At 43.1% G+C, this 17,495-nt stretch overlaps 1 protein-coding gene across 7 annotated transcripts in view; it reads left to right on the forward strand.

Annotated features, from left to right (window-relative positions):
• The window catches only part of GRM7 (glutamate metabotropic receptor 7), a 267,773-nt gene that overhangs the window by 179,790 nt on the left and 70,488 nt on the right, over window positions 1-17,495 (forward strand). For all 7 annotated transcript variants that reach the window (XM_040568674.1, XM_040568681.1, XM_040568675.1 and 4 more), the window contains exons 6-7: window positions 2,331-2,531; window positions 9,092-9,231. In XM_040568674.1, the coding sequence (XP_040424608.1) occupies window positions 2,331-2,531; window positions 9,092-9,231 (341 nt within the window). The remainder of the gene's footprint in view (window positions 1-2,330; window positions 2,532-9,091; window positions 9,232-17,495) is intronic.

Here is a 17,495-nt window from a genome sequence, read left to right on the forward strand (position 1 = left end):
CACTTAAAAGCATTTTGCTTGTCAGGGCCTGGAAATGTAATAAGGTCTGTAATCAATGAGAGGGGAGTCAAATAATGAAAAGGACAGTATGTGAATCTTCACAGTCTGGAAGCTCTCACCCTGCTGAATTATTTGCAGTATTTCAATGTTTCTAGCATTGTAGATGAAATTTAAAATTAAAGGGCTTTGGTAGAGGGAATGTCAACCCAAATTGCTAGGTTGATAGTACGAGACTTCAGTGCTGCAGTATGGTAATTAGGGAGCGAACCTATGAATGTGAAAAGGTGTAGATAATTAAACGTGTTCATATAGGGGATTATATTTTTGCTCACTTTCAGCCACATCGCTCTTGTGGACAGGCTTAGGTATTTCTTGTGCTTGTAGTATCTCTTTAAGAAGGTGGTGATCTCTGTTTGTTAATAATTCTGGCCCACCACCACTACATTCAAAGAAGGAAAAAAGGATTGTTGGGACTGATGGGTTTTTGGCGATGTAGGTCAGTTCCTTTTTGGGTGTCTAGTCCTTCAGTGAATCCAGGACAGGAAGCCTTGCTGGAGAGGACGTGAGCTGCTGCCTGGTGCTGGCTGTGTGGGAGCACAGCACTGCTCTGCGGGGAGGTGCTGGGGATGCAAGGCTCTGCTCCAGTAAAGCTGTAGTTCGGTAGCATGGGAGGGAGAGATGCAGACATACTAGCAGCAACAGGAAAATGGGCTTCTTGCCTCTGCTGAAATCATTAGTTCTCAGTCATTAACAACTTGATTTCCTTTTCTTATTGGTATCAATCAGCTAATTTAAATTCACTGGTCCCTATTTCTAATTAAGGATGTTACAATGGCATCTTTCCCATTTCTATCCCCCAAGTGAACATTTACTTTGAAAATCCCTAAAATATTTGCAAGATGATTCTGAGGGCAGTTTCTTAGTGCTGCTGGCAGTGCCCAGGCCTGCCGGTACTGCGGGAGGGAGATCAAGGCTGATGTGAGGTTGGAAAGTGTCATGCTGCAGGTGGAACAAGTGGGCTGCAGTGCCCACGTGGACAATAATAGATTGCACTTCTGCTGCTTTCATTGATGCAGCTCAGAACACTTAATGAGCAGTAATTATGTTTCACAAAACCCTGGTGAGATAGGTGAGTATAATCACATGTTTGGCAGCTGGACAGATTGATCTATGCTGGTGTTACTCAGCCAAGGTAAGATGAGGTGCTAGTGGACAATTCAGAAAAAAAAAGTCACAATTCTTAACCCATTGTGAATTGTTTTACATGCTGAAAATACTGTTTGGTTTGCTAATTAATTGCAGAGGCACCCAGTTATCTGCTCCTACTACAATAAAAACAAGAAAGCTGCCTTATCACATGGCCTTACCATCACACTATCAGGTGATGCTTTCGTCTCAAGTCTGAGAGTGAAGGTTTTGGGCACAAACATCTTACTTAAAGTATGACATTCACCTTTGTCACTGCTATCGAGTTTTTTTGGGTCTCTGTGGTTTAATTTCTGCATTCCCATGTTCCATCTGCAAAATGCTTCCCCTCTGTCAGGCTTTTTATGCATTGGCCCGTTGGATGAGAAGATTGCTGAGGCTGAGGGTTTGTACTTTCTATCACTCTGGGTGCTGCGGTGATAAAGAAATGACTTTCAAAGCATTGCTTTCTCCCAGTTGCAGTTCAGATTGCGTTAAGGGTTTGGATTCCTTAAGTCCTCAGCTGCTAAAATATTTTAAAAGCAATCAGTGGATTCTAAAGGACATTTCAGTCTCTGCAGGTACGGGGAAGAGGGGTGCATAGTTAACACAAACATACCGAGCTTCCTGAGGGTACGTTAATAGCAGGCATGTGCGCTCGCTTCTCCTGAGCACCCCTTTGGTTGCATCTGAAGTGATTCTTCCTTCCCTCAATCTGGCTCTGTCTTTCAATTAGAGACTGGGATTTGAAACAGAACAGAACATTAGACTTTAAAATACCAGCTGTGCTTTATTTTAAATGCTTTCTTCTTTCAAAGACATACTTTGGGAGCGTGCAGAGCCTGGTGTTTTCTCTGTCTCTCTGAGATGGTCCCCGTGGGTTACAGTTTCGAGTTTGTGTTTATGGTAGGGTTTGTTTCTCTGGATTATGGCAAAATAACTTAAGAAGTGTTGATGATTCTAATATCAGGAAAGAAAGGTGACTTTTGTTTGTTTTAATTAGTAAAATCATAACTCAAAGGTTTGCATTGTATTGCCTAAGACACATTTCTTTAAATGGGCTCCAAGAGGGTTCATTTGTACCTGACATCAGGAAAGCACTGCTCCTTACTGTCCTTCTGCGTGTGTGTGTCTCTAACGTGCAGGGCAGGAGCGAATTGGCAAAGACTCCCACTATGAGCAGGAGGGGAAGGTGCAGTTCGTGATCGATGCCGTGTACGCCATGGCGCACGCTCTCCACCACATGAACAAGGACCTCTGTGCCGACTACCCGGGGGTCTGCCCCGAGATGGAGCACGCGGGAGGCAAAAAGCTGCTCAAGTACATTCGCAGCGTTAACTTCAACGGTGAGCTGAGAGTCTGCTTCCTCGGTAGCATATTGACCCACCTGTCTTTTTTTTTTTCCATTTAATTTCACTTAGTACGTTCATTCAGTTCAGATTAATACATTTTTTTTATATAACTGTCCTGGTTTCAGTTAGGACAGAGTTAATTTTCCTCCTAGTAGCTGGCAGGGTGCTATGTTTTGGATTAGGATGAGAAGAGCGCTGATAACATGCTGATGTTTTAATTGTTGTAGAGCAGTGCTTACACCAAGCCAAGGACTTTTCAGCCTCTCTCTGTCCTGCTAGCGAGCAGGCTAGGGATGCAGCAGAAGCTGGGAGGGGACAGACCCAGGACAGCTGACCCAAACTGGCCAAAGGGGTATTCCGTACCATATGGGGTCACGCTGAACAATATATAGGGGTGGCTAGCCAGGGTGGAGGTGTGGCCGGCTGCTCGGGGATAGGCTGGGCATCGGTCAACGGGTGGTGAGCAATTGCATTGTGCATCACTTATTTCGTACACATTATTACTATTAATACTATTATTATTATTATTATTGTTGTTATTCTTTTCCCTGTCTTAATAAACTGTCTTTATCTCAACTCACAGGCTTCACTTTCCCGTTTCTCTCCCCCATCCCGGAGAGGGAGGGGGGAGGGTGAGCGAACGGCTGTGTGGTGTTTGACTGCCAGCCGGGCTAAACCACAACAATAACTTTGCTAGACTTTGTGGCAGAAGACTGTGTTTATTTAGTGTCTATTTGAAAACATGTTTTAGCCAAGGCAAACATGCTACTACAGTGCAAAAATTGTTGCCTTCCGAACCCTGTCATTTCCTGGGGGAGAAATAGCTAAGTAAATGCCTGAGTTTGTCTTTGTTACGCCCGTTTCTCTATATTGTTTCCTCTACTTGGAGAAAACTAACTGGGTGAAATTCTGGTACCCTGAGCCCAGCTTAGTTCCGTGCTCAAGAGAAGAGGGAGGACAGCTAAAGCACAGGTCCATTTGCAGAACTGGAACTGTTATTTAGACAGAACAGTTACTCCAGCCTTCATTCCTCTAGTAAGTATTTAGAGGAGATGAAACATCCCAGGAATGAGGATGGGGCAACTTTCTCTTTGTTTATCATTTATCCATCAACTCCTTCTTAGCTGGCAGTGATGGTTGCAATACCAGCCCTAAGTTTCATACAGCAGTGGGCTTTCATTTATTTTTCTCTGCATTGCAGTGTATGAACCAGACCTAAATATTAGCAAAATTTCTCTTCCTCTGTATGTTTTACTGTAACTTTATTAGTTTCATTAGCAAACACCTCCAATTAGAGGCACTATAGTAGATCACTTTCAGAGGTAGCATTACAAACCCTAATGTTATTTCCCCATCACAAACCTTGCTAATGTACATACCAGGAGCTCTGACTGCTCTGTCTTATTTCTGTATAAGATAGAGATCTGAGATTTAACCAGAAGTTAGACCTCCAAATATATATGTAGAACGGATTTAGGAAGGCACTGAAAAAATATCCTTTTGAAACATGAGAGGTAGCCAGGGGTGTCGCTGCCTTGGAAGAAGAGTTTGTGAAAGCTTCAGATCCTCATTGAACAGCATGCAGAGGTGTTTCTTGCCATAATCTAGTAATAAACATTTTTATTAATAAATTTAAAGCTCACACACAACCAACAGGACCTGAGGGACTTAACGGTATGCACACAGACGGTATTCCATGATCAAGTTTGGTCACTTGTGCCAAGGACATTTTTTCATTCCTGTATAAATAACCCTATGAAAAGCAAGGTGAATATCAGGAGACTGTAATTTCCTCCCTTGAAGCAGTGGTGTTAACTACAGCCAGGAGCAAATTTTGAGATGAATAATCTTAGAAGGCCTGAAGAGTTTCTACCTTCCTTGTTGTGGAAGTTTTTTTTTCTTTTCTTTCCCTTAAAAAAAAACCAAACTTGTAAAGGACAAGCTCATAGACAAACTCATATACAAGTGCAGCATTTATGTAAAGCATCATGCCAAGTCAGTTTTAGTGCTGGAGAACAGGTCATAGATCATGTTTAGAGAGTTCTTGCATATACAGATGTTGAATAGCCATCTAGTGATTTTAACAGAGCAGAGAAATGATTTGACAGACTGGGTGCCCAGCTAATTTTGCCTACTCCAAGAATTGGTTTATGCTGACTTTGTTTTCCTTACTTCTGTTTTTTTGGTCAGGATTTTAAAAGATGACTTTTTTTCTCCGTTTCTGATTGATTTACATGGCCATATGGTGTTTTTCTTTGCTTTTATACACGTAACTCACATCTAGCACAGGGACTTGAAATAGTCGTTTGCTTTTTTTCCATTGGAGGGAAGGAGAATGACAAAGTGAAAACAGTTTTAACACTTTTAAATCTCTCATGGCCATCTAGCCTTAGCCATTTCCAATGGGAAAAGAACCACTTCCTTTAAGGTTTGTTATCCAGGTGTGGAGTTTAGCTTTTTCTTGTCACGTTCAGAGTGCCTAATTGCTCATGGGTTTGCACACCTGTGCTCAGTGTTCAGCTGCGAGCCTTTTGGGGCTGGTTCCTGTGACTGTGGAGAGAGGTTTTGTGGATCCTGCCGCTTTTCCATGTCGTATAAAAGTAAATCCCCAGAGCTGCTGTGGATTGATTCAGCCATCCCAGTGGCACAGGATAAACAACCACCATACAACTCGCCAGCCAGAAAAATGCAGAGGGATGCAGGAATAGAAGAAGCGATGAGAGAGGCTTTTGCAGGTCTGGGTGGTGTAGTGCTGTTTCGATGAAGCCTGGGAGCTCTGGGGACCCTGGTGCCCACATGTTCCTCGGCTGTCACACTGCAGCTGGGCTACTGGGCTTGCTTCAGCTGTCTTCATTTTAGCCTTGCCCTTACCCTGCCCTTCTCTGGGTCACCAGTGCAGCCACTGAATTCCTCTTGTTGGGGATGGGGATGGAAAACATCATTTAGTCTGTGCTTAAAATCCTGTTTCTACTAGTCTTCTACCTAAATCTGCAGTAAAAACAGAGTAGAACAGTGGGAGTTTTGCCCAAATTGTGAGCCAGAGAGGAAAAAATGGAGCCCATTTTCAAGCATTATGAGCCCATGAGCTCGAGATCCTCTTTACATGTAATAGATTTCTTTGTAACTGTGCAGCTGGAGCCACCCTGCCTGTACCTGCTTCTGGAGCCTTTTCCTTGCAAAGGTAATGACATTCATGCAGAAAGAGCTCAAGCAATCTTTAATGAAGAGACTGGATTTGTACTAGGAGCTCAGTATGAATTTTGATCTTGTCACATTATCTTGAGAACAAAAAGCCCCAAAATATGGAAAACTTAAAACCCCAAGTGCTCATGCAGTGAGATTCTGAAAATCTCACCATGCAAAGTGGTGGCTGTATTTTTCCCCAGTGAAAAAGGTAAAGGCTTTGTTCGTGTGAGCCCTCTGGGTCCTTAAACTGCAGCCAGCGTGAACCGAATAATAAAGAAACACCTCAGCTAGTCACACCTGGCTAGCACCCCGTCCTCCTCCTGTTAATTCATTTCTCATCTTGCGGTGATTAAGAGATTGAATTCATACAAATTCAGTCAGATTGTGTGTTGTTTTTTTTTTTTTTTCAAATGCATCCTGCAGGTGAATGGGTGTTATGTACTCTCCATCTGTGTAGTGCGAGGACAGATTATTTGTTGGGAACTGAAGATGAATTAAATTGTCACAGCCTCTGAATGAGCAAGAAGCTGCAGCCTGCAGGCTACTACTCAGTTTCTGAAGTGCTTGCTGGAGCTGTAACAAAATTCTTACAAATGTTAGCAGAAGGAAAATAAAAACAACTCATCAACCATATATTACAATAATTATAAGATCAAGAAGTCAAATAATAAATAGGATCATTTTTGAAAATCCTTTCTTCTCTGCAATGAGGCTTTCCTACATACGTATTATTTTCCTGAGTGCACAAAGAAGTGGAGCTGCAAGGAGAGACTGAAACGCTGGAACAATTTTTAACCAGGACAGAAGTGGTGGGTTCCCTGCAGAAAGAGCACCGAAACATGCACCGGAGCCCACACAAAGGTTAAAGAAGGCTTGCACTTACGAAGCAGATCCTTGGCTGGGAGTCCAATTACTCCAACTTCAAAGCTGGAAAATGGGAAGCCTCTGCTTGAGTTCTGACCCGAGATTATCACAGTTCTTTGTGGTTCCGTAGCTAGTCGTCTTCCCTGCCGATCGCAGACTTTTCACAGCTTTTTTCCTGTATAATTTTAAAGCATAAATGGTGACAGACCTGAAAACAGCAACAGGCATTTCCTGCTGACTACCAAGTATCTGTGCATAAGGTCGGTGTCCCAGGGAGCTGAGCTGGGGAGGTGACCCAGCACCTGATGCTGGGTTGTGCTGGCCGCAGGCCTCCAGCACCCAAGCCCACCACTGCTGTTAAACGCTGACATTTACAATAGGCCCTAAAGGCTGTCTGCATGCAGCTGCACAAAGCGACAGCTAGCAGTAACCTACCCAGGGTTTTACTGCTTCCAGAGAGCGCAGTGACAGCACAGTTCTGAGCGGCAGTTCGTGTTGCGGTCTCTCTGTAGACCTTCCCTGCGTAGAGCCCACTGTGACGGCACCCGTTCTCCACCTTGGCCTTCAGCTTATTGACCCCTTGTCTGCTGCAATCTTCACCCGGGGTGCCTGCCGTGGGAGGCAGAGGCCGGACCTGAGCCGTGCTGCCCGCGGGGCGGCCGGGAGGCGGCCGGGGACCTTCCGCGTGCCCACGAGGGCGGCTGCAGGTGTCCTCTCGGCTGCTTCCCTTCAGCCCAACAAGGTCTGCAGGGCAGCAGGGTTTGTCCCAGCTCTGTGGGGTTGGTTGTGCCACGATGTGCAGCTGTGATCACTTCTTCGTGTCCAGGCTGGGTTTTTGTCAGAACAGGACTGAGAGGGGTAGCCACAAATGGCTATGGCGCATTTTGGGAGCGGCGCTTGAGCTCCTAGACTTTGAATTGTACTTTCCTTTTTGTCAGTTCTGGGAAGAAAAAAAAAAAAAGCTTAACTAATAATATACAACCTTTTAAAAGCCATGATTAGCTAAATCCCATTTAGCATTTGTGCTGACTTTTAGTATGAGCCAAAGAATTACAGCCGTTCCTCCTTATTCATTCTAAGTGTTTTCACTGTAAATGTATTCTGGCTACATTAATCTGTAATGACAATTAAATATTGGCCTTGTGCTCATAAGGAACCTGTGAGGAGAGATTTCAGTGGAAGATTTTCTGTACTAGTCTTTCAACTGAATCTATATCTGATCTTGGAGGCTTGCAGGATAGGCAGGAAACAATCTACCAGGGCTGGAACAGAAACTATGCTAATTTACTCCTTCAAATCTTCTTTTGCTCACTGGAATTCAATGCAGAATGGGAATCATGAAGAAAACCATAATCTTAAAGTTCAGTGCTACTACAGGAGAGATTTTTCATTGCTTTAGGGGAAAAAAAAAGTTACACAGAGGGAGGAAGCTTTGAATATAGAGATACTGGAGCATTGTCATAATCTTCAATCTTGACACAATATTACTCTGCCACCCTGAAACCTATTTTAATGCATCTCGAAATAAATGTCACCCCTGAAGTTTTCACCTAGAGAGCTGAGGAAGTGCAGCATTGACTTGAATTCTCATTTAGGAAAAGATTCACATCTAATGGCACAATAATTAAAATGCAGATTCCCTGGTGAGCGCTTGCCTGTCTTAGGACCAGGAATGGTTTGTGCCAGCACTGAGTGATCAGAGCTGGGGCTGGCTCTGCTCAGCACCAGGCGTGGAGGAAGGCTGGGGGGATCCTTGCCTTGCTGCCTACCCTGCATTTCATCACACGTTAGTTACCTTGGTATGTGGCAGATAAAACTAATTCAGCATCATGATCCTGAACAGCTCCTGACCAAGACACTTTTCAGCCTGTGTCAGAGTCACAGAGCCTAAATAAGGGTGCACGCAAGGAACGGCCTTCCTCTCCTTCCTCTAGTTTTGTCTGTGCTTTTCCATCCCAACTGCATGCTGATTACAGGGATGCTGATTATAAGAACATATTGTGGAGGAGGAAGCTATTTCTGGATGCCAGTCAAGATTCACTAGACCTGGGCTGACTTCTGACAGCAGTATCTCTCAGAAGCAGATGGAACGTTTTCTGGGGGGGGAAAAAAATCATTTAGAGGCTCCATTCACAGGCATGATTTTCACTAAAGAACTCCCTAAGGAAAGAGAGATGGGAAGGGAGGCTGGAGGGCAGGAAGAAAAGCCTTCCGATATTTCATGCTGTGTGCAAAGCTTGAGTGAAGTAAGGCTGATTTAGTTTTGCCTTGTTTTATTTTCAGTCAGAGGGTTTGGGCAGTGGTAATTAATCACCAGAAGAGGGCTAGGGTTATTCCACCATGTCCAAAAGTATCTGGTTTAGGTGGTTGGGGTGATAGATAACTTTTGCCTGAAATACATTGCCAGTCTGAAAACTCTCAACCTTGACTAAATAAAATAGCTATTGTAAAGCTTTGGCTATTATTTTTTTTTGGTTGGATTTTGTCTCGTTTCCTTCCCCCAGGTAGTGCTGGCACTCCAGTGATGTTTAACAAAAATGGTGATGCACCAGGCCGCTACGACATCTTCCAGTACCACACCACCAACACCAGCACCCCAGGCTACCGCCTTGTTGGCCAGTGGACAGATGATCTCCAGCTCAACGTGAGTCCTTTCTATTCTTTACTTGCTTAGTTTTTTTTGTTTGTTTGTTTGTTTTCTTTCAGGTACAGTCACTAAATGGTCTTGTTTTATTTTTTTTCCACCATGCAAAAATTAACAATCTTTACTATCTCTTTGCAGCTACATAGAACTTCATTTTTTGCATTGTGTCATCTTTTACTTTGTTCTGCCACCTTTTCTCTGCGCTGTGAATACCAAAGCTCCTCAGATGAATAGGGACATTAGGCAGTCATGCAACTTTTATTACTTCTGCATGTCCAGAGTCCCTAGTTGTCAACCTGGAAAGTAAACCAGTAATGCCTTGCTGTTTGAAAACAGTGGACCTTCATTTGTAGATGCTCTTCATTTTTTCTACTTTTAAGAAGGCTTAAACTAAATATTTCTTGGGGTGACTCACTTTTCCTGTGCTACTTTCAAGCAAAATATATCTGTATGAATGAGATGTATCTCTTGTAATGATGAGTAAAAAGAGGAAAGAAAAAAAAAGCAAGGGTGTAAGAATAAGTGATCAAAGATTCAGTAGACACTTCAATGTTGCTCAGATGAAGAAACAAATATGACTGTTGGCTGAGGAAGCAGGAAATTCTTGCCAGCTCCATCCACACAAGGATGCTCTGTGACAGGCCTGTGGCCTAGGTCTGTGTAGATCTGGGTTCAGGCTTTCTGCCTGATTTTGTGCAAGTTACTTGAGCCTCAAATACATGAAGATGTGCCAGTTTAACCATGTAGCTCTTTGACCCCTTGTAGATTGACACTAAAGCACAAAGACAACACTTTCTGTTCCATTTCACTGTTCTTCTGCAAACTGCTGAAAAAATGCCAATTCCTACCAAAGGGTTTTCCTGTTTTGGTCCAAGCTTCCTCCTGGGGTTATAGCGGGTCCTTCTCCAGCTCTGGTCTGGCAGTGCCCATCCTGGGTGCATTATGGCTCCTTGCCGGCCCCACAGCTGGGTTTCCTTTGGGGAGCAGGTGCAGGGAAAGGGAAGGAAAGGCTGTGTGAGTGTGGTCTGGTCCTGGCACGTGGTCAGGAGGCAGCCGGGATCTACCTGGTGTGCAGTCCGTGGGCACAGCAGCTGTGTCTTGGGCTTCAGGTCTTTGTGCATGAGCAAACACAGCACAACACCCGCCGTGCTCACTGGCAAAACCTGGTAAGGGCAGCGGGTCTGAGCTGCTAGTCCCATTGTGCAGCTGGGGGCTGGTGAGGAGCTCAAAACACTCTGATGTGGAGCATGCCTGAATGCAGGACGCTTTCTACTTTCAAGGTTTTCATGTCTTCTGTTAAATTAAAGTTTGTTAAAGTAATTAGCGTGGATTACCAAGGGTCCAGCCTTTGAGACTAACCACAATATTGTGCTCTTCTTGAATTCTGGCTCACTTGGATTTGCTGTATGCTATTTCTGTGGGTTTCACATTTTGATACTCAATTTGAGGCAAACTTCTATATTAACTTATAATTTACAATTCTTTTAGCAAAAATATTAATAATTAAATAAATCTTTATATAAACTACACATCCAGATTCATTAAAATTTAAAACTAAATTAATGGAGTTTGATTTGTATTCCTGTTGTTGTGCTAAATGTTTCCATAAAATGCTTGCTTTTCCTCACCCTCCTATCCCCATGGCTACAGTGTTATGTCAGTAGTGGAGACTGCCTCAGTAACTTCCCTTCTACCCACTTACGGGTCCTAGTTTCTCACCAGAATCCACAGGGGATTAACATTGCTATGAAAGTGCCTGTATGTATTTTCTTACAATAATAAAGAAAACTGTGGAGTTTAGAGAAGTCAAGGATTCACTAAAATAACCAAACAAAATAATAGCTACTATTAAATATGTCCCAGGATAAACTGCCAAAGGTTACAATTTGCCTTTAGTAATTGTTGTGGAGCTAACACTTCAGGATATTGTCCCAATTCTCATTTCTTTAATACCAACAGAGGAGAAACAAAGGACGTGATAATGTATGCCTTTATTTGTTACTCTGTAAAGCACTTAGAGGTTGCCCAATAGAAAGCTCTATAGAAATGCAAGAAGTTGGCTGACCAGCCATGTTACCTGGCTGACTTCTATGAATGCAACTTGCAGTGCTTTGAGGTACCTGAAAAAGACCAACACATCCCTCCTGGAGACACTGATGTGCCTGAAGGAGACAGAAATGGATCGCTCCTCCAGGAGCTGGGCATTCTCATGGGAAATTTGCTGGCATTGCTTCTCTTTCTCTATATAGAGTTAGCTCAGCAGGTCCCTGGTTTTTTATATTTTCATGTCCAAACCTCTGCAACTATCCTTGAACTGTAAAAACCCAAATATAGTAGAAAAAATCCCTGTGAAATTGTTGAATCTTGCTTTTCCAAGGATTTGTCTTCTGCATACCCTACCACAGCAGCATTCTCTATCATGTTGCCTGTGACTCCTTCCCGTACTGTCTCCACAGTTTCTCTGCAGTGCCTGAACTCCCTCCCACACTCCTATATCATTTGCTGTGCAAGCAACAGCCTGTATTGTGGCTGTCTTTGAATTATAGATATGCCAGCTGGTCGGCTGGCAGGCCAAACCGAAGGGGGAGAGGGAAGTTCAGTGCAGGTGGGTCTTTCTTCTAACCATCCACTGCAGACACATCCTTCAGAAACCTCTGCTTGTATCAAATACATTTCATATTGGCCAGCAAGTTCTGCGAGTTCAAAAGTTATGAGAAAGGAAGTTAGCACAGACAGATGGCTGGGCAGACAGTATGCGCATATGTTCCACTTCCTTCAAATTTTGCCTGGAAATTATAGCAAAATTTAGGAATTCCCAACAGTTGTGCAGAAAGCGAACTTAAGTAAAACTAATCCTGCTGTTAATAATTACAGTTAAAGATGTAGTTTACGCAAGGGTATTGACCGGAAAGTAGACTGCTGTCGGATTTGAACAAGCAGACATACTGGGTCAGTCTCTTGCATTGAAGTGAGTGGCAGATTTCCATTTGACAAAAAAGCCAGTTTGGGCCCTTTTGTTCCACCTTTACCCCTCTTTCCTATTTCCTACTGACGAGCTTTTGGGGGTCATTAAAGGCCAAGGTTGCTCAAAGTGTGCAGTTTGTGGAGCGGCTCGGTGCGGGTATTGCTGTGCCAGCACCATGAGCAGGCTGGAGAGACCATCCCGCAGAGCTTGGGCTCCTGCACAGGAGTGATCTCTGGCTCCGTGATCTAGGACCAAGTGAGCTGTTGGGGCACCGAGGCCCTGCACGAAGGACTGAAGGTCTTAGTGAATGTTCTCCGTGCGGGAAGTGCTCTCGGCTCTGACGTGTGGCAGGCACGCAGCTGAGCGGTGCTGCTGCTCTTGTGCTGCCCTTCTGCAGCCTGGGGCCCGGCGGTGGGCAGGAGGCTCTGCTTCACCTCCACACTTGTCCTGGTGAGCAGGGAAATGCTTACAGGAGACCTATTTATCTGTCATTAGAGAGGGATGTCTTCCTAGAGCAGCTAACATTTTCTTCCAGTTCTTCTAATTAACGCTGTACTTCTCGGCTGTTAGTGTTTGCATAGGCTGCATCGTGTTGTTTTAATTGCATTGACATCTCCAGCTTGTCGGGTGTGCTCTTCCAGCTCAGCGCTATGGCTCGTAAAGGTGCCACTGGGTGCCTGGGTGCTGATCAGAGGCTGCAGCACATTTTCAGGATGACTGAGGAAGGCTCATCCTCGAATGATAAAGAGCAATGGTGGAAAACGTTGTCCTTACCACTGTTACTGTGTTAAAGGGGATTCAAGTAGCTTTAACCTGAAACATGTTTCTCTTGCAGAGCATCAGACGAGGCTGACTGTTAGCTCCAGATGAAATTAAAATGTCTCTAATTTGTTTGCAAATAGAAACAAAAACATATTAAAGATGCCTAAACACTGTGTGCAGAGCTGAACAAAAAAAAAAAATCGGTATTGTTTTAGAGATGTGCCCCTGAATTGTAAATTGTTCAGTAACATTAAGCAGTGTACAGCTTGAAACGTGACTGCCACTTAAATAGAGCCTTTTGTGTACAGAGTCAGGAAGGCTGGCTGCTTGGCAATTCCTAGCTCTTTTTATAATTTCCTCCAGCAATAAGTGATACATTACTGCAATCTTTCTAAACAAGTGCTTAGAAGATTAATAGTATTGATAATTATCAATATGGTTCCATAAACATGTACATTACACAGATCTAACTCCTTATAAATCCTGGCTCGTGTTATATAGTGCAAAGGAAATCACTCCATGCTTATTAATAACTCCCTCCTCCGTGGGGAAATAGCTGTGCTAGGTTATTTTCTTCACTGCAGGTTCAGGCCAGTATTTTAGAGAAACAGAAAGACAGGGAAAAAAAACAGTCTTGTTTTAAAAAAAGTCACATCCATGTACCTCAGTGTCTCTGGTCTCAGAGCAAACAGGGTGCTTCAAGCTCAATGGTCAGCTTTCACCCTACAGCGAGAGAAGCCAGGGAAGGAACAGGGAGCTGTCTCTGGCCTAACGGGAGGATTGCAAAGATGATGCAATTTCGACACTGTGATTCTTTCCTCCCCACAAATAGAAATATATTAAGTAACTTCATAATCATCTGTGCAATTTATGCAGATCCTACACACTACACCACCTTTTGAAGCTACTTGTGCTCAGACTAATCTGAAAACGTCTCTGTTACAGAATTTGAAAATAAATGTTATGAATAGCAAGCTAATGAAAAGAGTAATTAAATGTCTAACCTTCTGCCGAGAGACCTATATGTACCTGATATTTTTGGTAAAATATCCAGAACAGCAATTGGATCCAAGCAACTATTCAGTGAAGCTTGATGCTCAGCAATATTCTGCCAACAGATGGCATTTTTCTAAAATAATGCCTTGAAATTTCTGTTCATTGTTTTCTGTGTTTTGTTTTTGCTTGCGGTAGAGCATGTTCAGAGCAGATGTATTTTGCAGAATATTTTACAGCAAAAGATGTGTCTTTCTATAGCATATGCAAATTTCAGTTGTTTGGTAGCCTGGGATTTCACCAGTTTCTGGTGGAAGGGGAGCAAAAGGGCACATATCTGGCCAGTTAGAAGTTTTTGGTTCAAATAGCAAGGGGTGAAAGTTCTACCACCAGTGATTTAGGTTAGTTTTGAGGATTTCGTACATTTTTAAAAGAATGTATTTGACCTGTTTTTTAAAGTAGTTTATCTGAAATTTAAAAATAGAAATATGACCTCTCCCAACCTAGGAAACTTTAGCTTAATTTCACCTTAGTAAATTTGTGTGCAACTGAAAGCACGGTTATGATAGCATTATCGGTACTAGCTCCTGCATGCATGTAATGCATAATTGCAAAACCTATTTGCAAACATATAAAAAGTGTTTATATGCATTTATGTGTGTATATACAGGTGGATGGATATGCATGCACAGACCTTTGTCATATAGAAGCTATAAGATTTCTGTTGGTTTGCAACATGCGAGTGAGCTTAAAATCATGCTTTAAAGATTACAAGATGGATAAAAATTGGTATCAATTTCCTTTCTCATTTCAGCTGTTGTCACATAAACTGGCCCTTGTAGTGTCATTTCCCATACCTATTACAGACGGTAATGAGTAGCTGGTACAAAGATGATGCATCTATATTACAGCCCGGAGACTGAAATCTTGTGAGATGATGGGTTGACAGGAGAGATACATTATTCAGGTGTCAGACAGTCTCATTACACAAATTCAGCAAATGAGGTCAGGGTGCTATTGAAAATTAAGATTTTAAGTATGATTTCTATGTTTTGTTTTCATATGTCACTGCAGAACCTTAAGCTTTCAGCTGAGGCAGCCGCTTGTTGAAAATTACCACAATTTACATTTTTAATGAAATTGGCTAAAGCCTTAGATTTAATTAACTGTACGTTATAGTATGTTGACATATATGGAGATGTGATTGTATCCAGAAATAACTGGCGTCCTAATAGCTGAAAAAATATGAATCATTACAGTGACCAATGCCTCATTACGTTTTCAGGAAGTAACTTCATCTGGGCTCTTCTTCCTTATGGCATGATTACTCAGTCTGTGCCATTCCTGGTGAACTGAAACTGCCCTTAGCTCTGATCCTGAACTGGGGCTGTGTTCCGTAACACCTAAATGCAAGGCATTCTGTATTTTCTCAAGGCATACTTTGGAAATATGGTATCTAAAAGTAGTTTTATGGTATATTTAAAAATTAATAATAATATCTTCTTCCGCCATTTAGACCTCATTTAGATGAGGTAAACCTACCTGAAGCTCTCCTCCCCATTGGCATTTGAATTCTGCTTTCCTGACCCTGGTCCTCTTTCTCCCTCTGCTTTTTAGCATTGCATCACACAGCTAGTGCTTAAAACCTGGCAGTAGCCTCACTTGTGGGGCCACAGGTGCCTGGCTTTATGGGAATTAATTCACAGAGTAAGGACTGCTAAATGCAAAGTCATCCCAGAAAGATCTGCAGCCTGTTTTCAAAATTCCTTGCTGCAGCTGGGCTTTGTAAGCTCAGCCTTCATGGCACCTTCAGCCAAATTCGGTGTGATCCGGTCAGAAATGCAAAGGTGAGTAACTATATCGGTGTGTTACTAAAATACATCCTAATTACATGTTTTGGCGAGAGAGTTCACCATGCCCAACGTGTCAATAGCTATAATGTACATACTAATGATAAATGTTGTTTATTTTGTTCTGTTATTAAATCCTGTGATCTTTCATTGCTCATGTCAACCATGACCGGCACGAACACCTTTAATTATCTTAACTTGCGGAATTAATTTTCTCTCAGCCAACCGGAAGGGAATTTCTCAAGCCACTGGCCCGCTGAATGGCCATATGCTTACTCCTCAGTCCTCAATGATTTCAGATCAGGTGCCTGAAATGTGCAGGAGCCATCAGCGGGCCCGAGTCCTGCCAGCCCTGCTCTGGAGCCGTGGCCGCAGTGCGGCTCGGTGCGCTCGCCGGGAAGGAACCGAGGCAGGCCGCAGTACGGGCCTCACTACAGGCCGCAGTACCACAGGTGGCTTTGATGCGTTAGGCTTAGAAACTGCTGCTGTAAATAACTTTCATCCAGATGAGGGCAAAACCTGAAAACATGTGCTAGGAACTATGTGAATCAAGCAGCGTTTATTCTGTATGACAAAAGAGAGCTAAGCGATTTGTTGCAGGTTGTCGGTAAATGCAGATAATCACATTTATACCTGCGCATTCTTTAAAAAAAAAATCAGTGCATGTTGTAATCCAGAGAATCTCACGGGTGTGTCCCCCGGGTTTCCCTTATACACCTGTGCCAAAGTGAACCAGAAAATCTGGGGAGCAGTGTGATGCTGACAATGTTGAAGTCCACGCACATGTGGTAGGAAGCAGAGGGTTGGGTCCCGGTCATATCAGGAAGCAGCCTGAGTGTGTGCCGCTGCCACCTCCCAGCAGTCCTGCGCAGCTGTCCTGCAGCGAGAGCTCATGTGAAGGGAATCTGAAACCCTGCCAGGGCATCATTTTTTGGTCCAGAGAAAATAGAATTCGAGCTTTAGAAGGCTTTGATGGGGTTGGCATGAGTAGTGTAACGGAACGAATACCTGCACATGATGGTCACCTCCGCCTGCAGAACTGGAGAATAACCCCACGTGAGGAGGCTCAGGCCAGTGAGGACCCTCTCCTGGCTGTTACTTGACATACTTGAAAATCACAAGAAAAGTATTTTAAACAAAAGGTTATTCAGTGATTTGAGCTTTCCATTTAGATTTTTGCTATATAAAAATAGGAAGGCAATAGTTAAATCTTAACATCTCACTCTGAAAACTAACTCAGACTTGGAATTAAAGGTGTGAAATGTCATTTCTTCTTTGTTACTGACCCATTTTGCCTAGGTTGTAATGTATACCGCGTGAGCTGTGCTACCTTTAGGCAAAGCAAAGTGTATTAAGCTGTATCAGCTTCTGGCGACACTGAACATCAGTGTAATTTTCCTCCAGGTCTAAGAATGTCACAAGGTAAAATGCTTATAAGGATATAAATGCTAAGAGAAACTAGGCTGAGAGAATATCTAAGATATAGCACATATCTTTTCAAAGATCAAGGGAAAATAATGATAACAATAAGGAGCTCATAAAAGCTGTAATGGAAAAAAAATGTATGTGTATCAGACGACTCCTTGACTTCAGAATTTGCCTCATCTTGTGGGGTTCTCTTAAATGTACAGGAGCCTGTAGGCAGTCAGACTTGCTCTGAGAGAGAGTAAGGTGAGAAATAGAAGGTCAAAAAA

Source organism: Cygnus olor, chromosome 10 (genome assembly GCF_009769625.2).
Source record: "Cygnus olor isolate bCygOlo1 chromosome 10, bCygOlo1.pri.v2, whole genome shotgun sequence".
NCBI classification, from domain to species: domain Eukaryota; kingdom Metazoa; phylum Chordata; class Aves; order Anseriformes; family Anatidae; genus Cygnus; species Cygnus olor.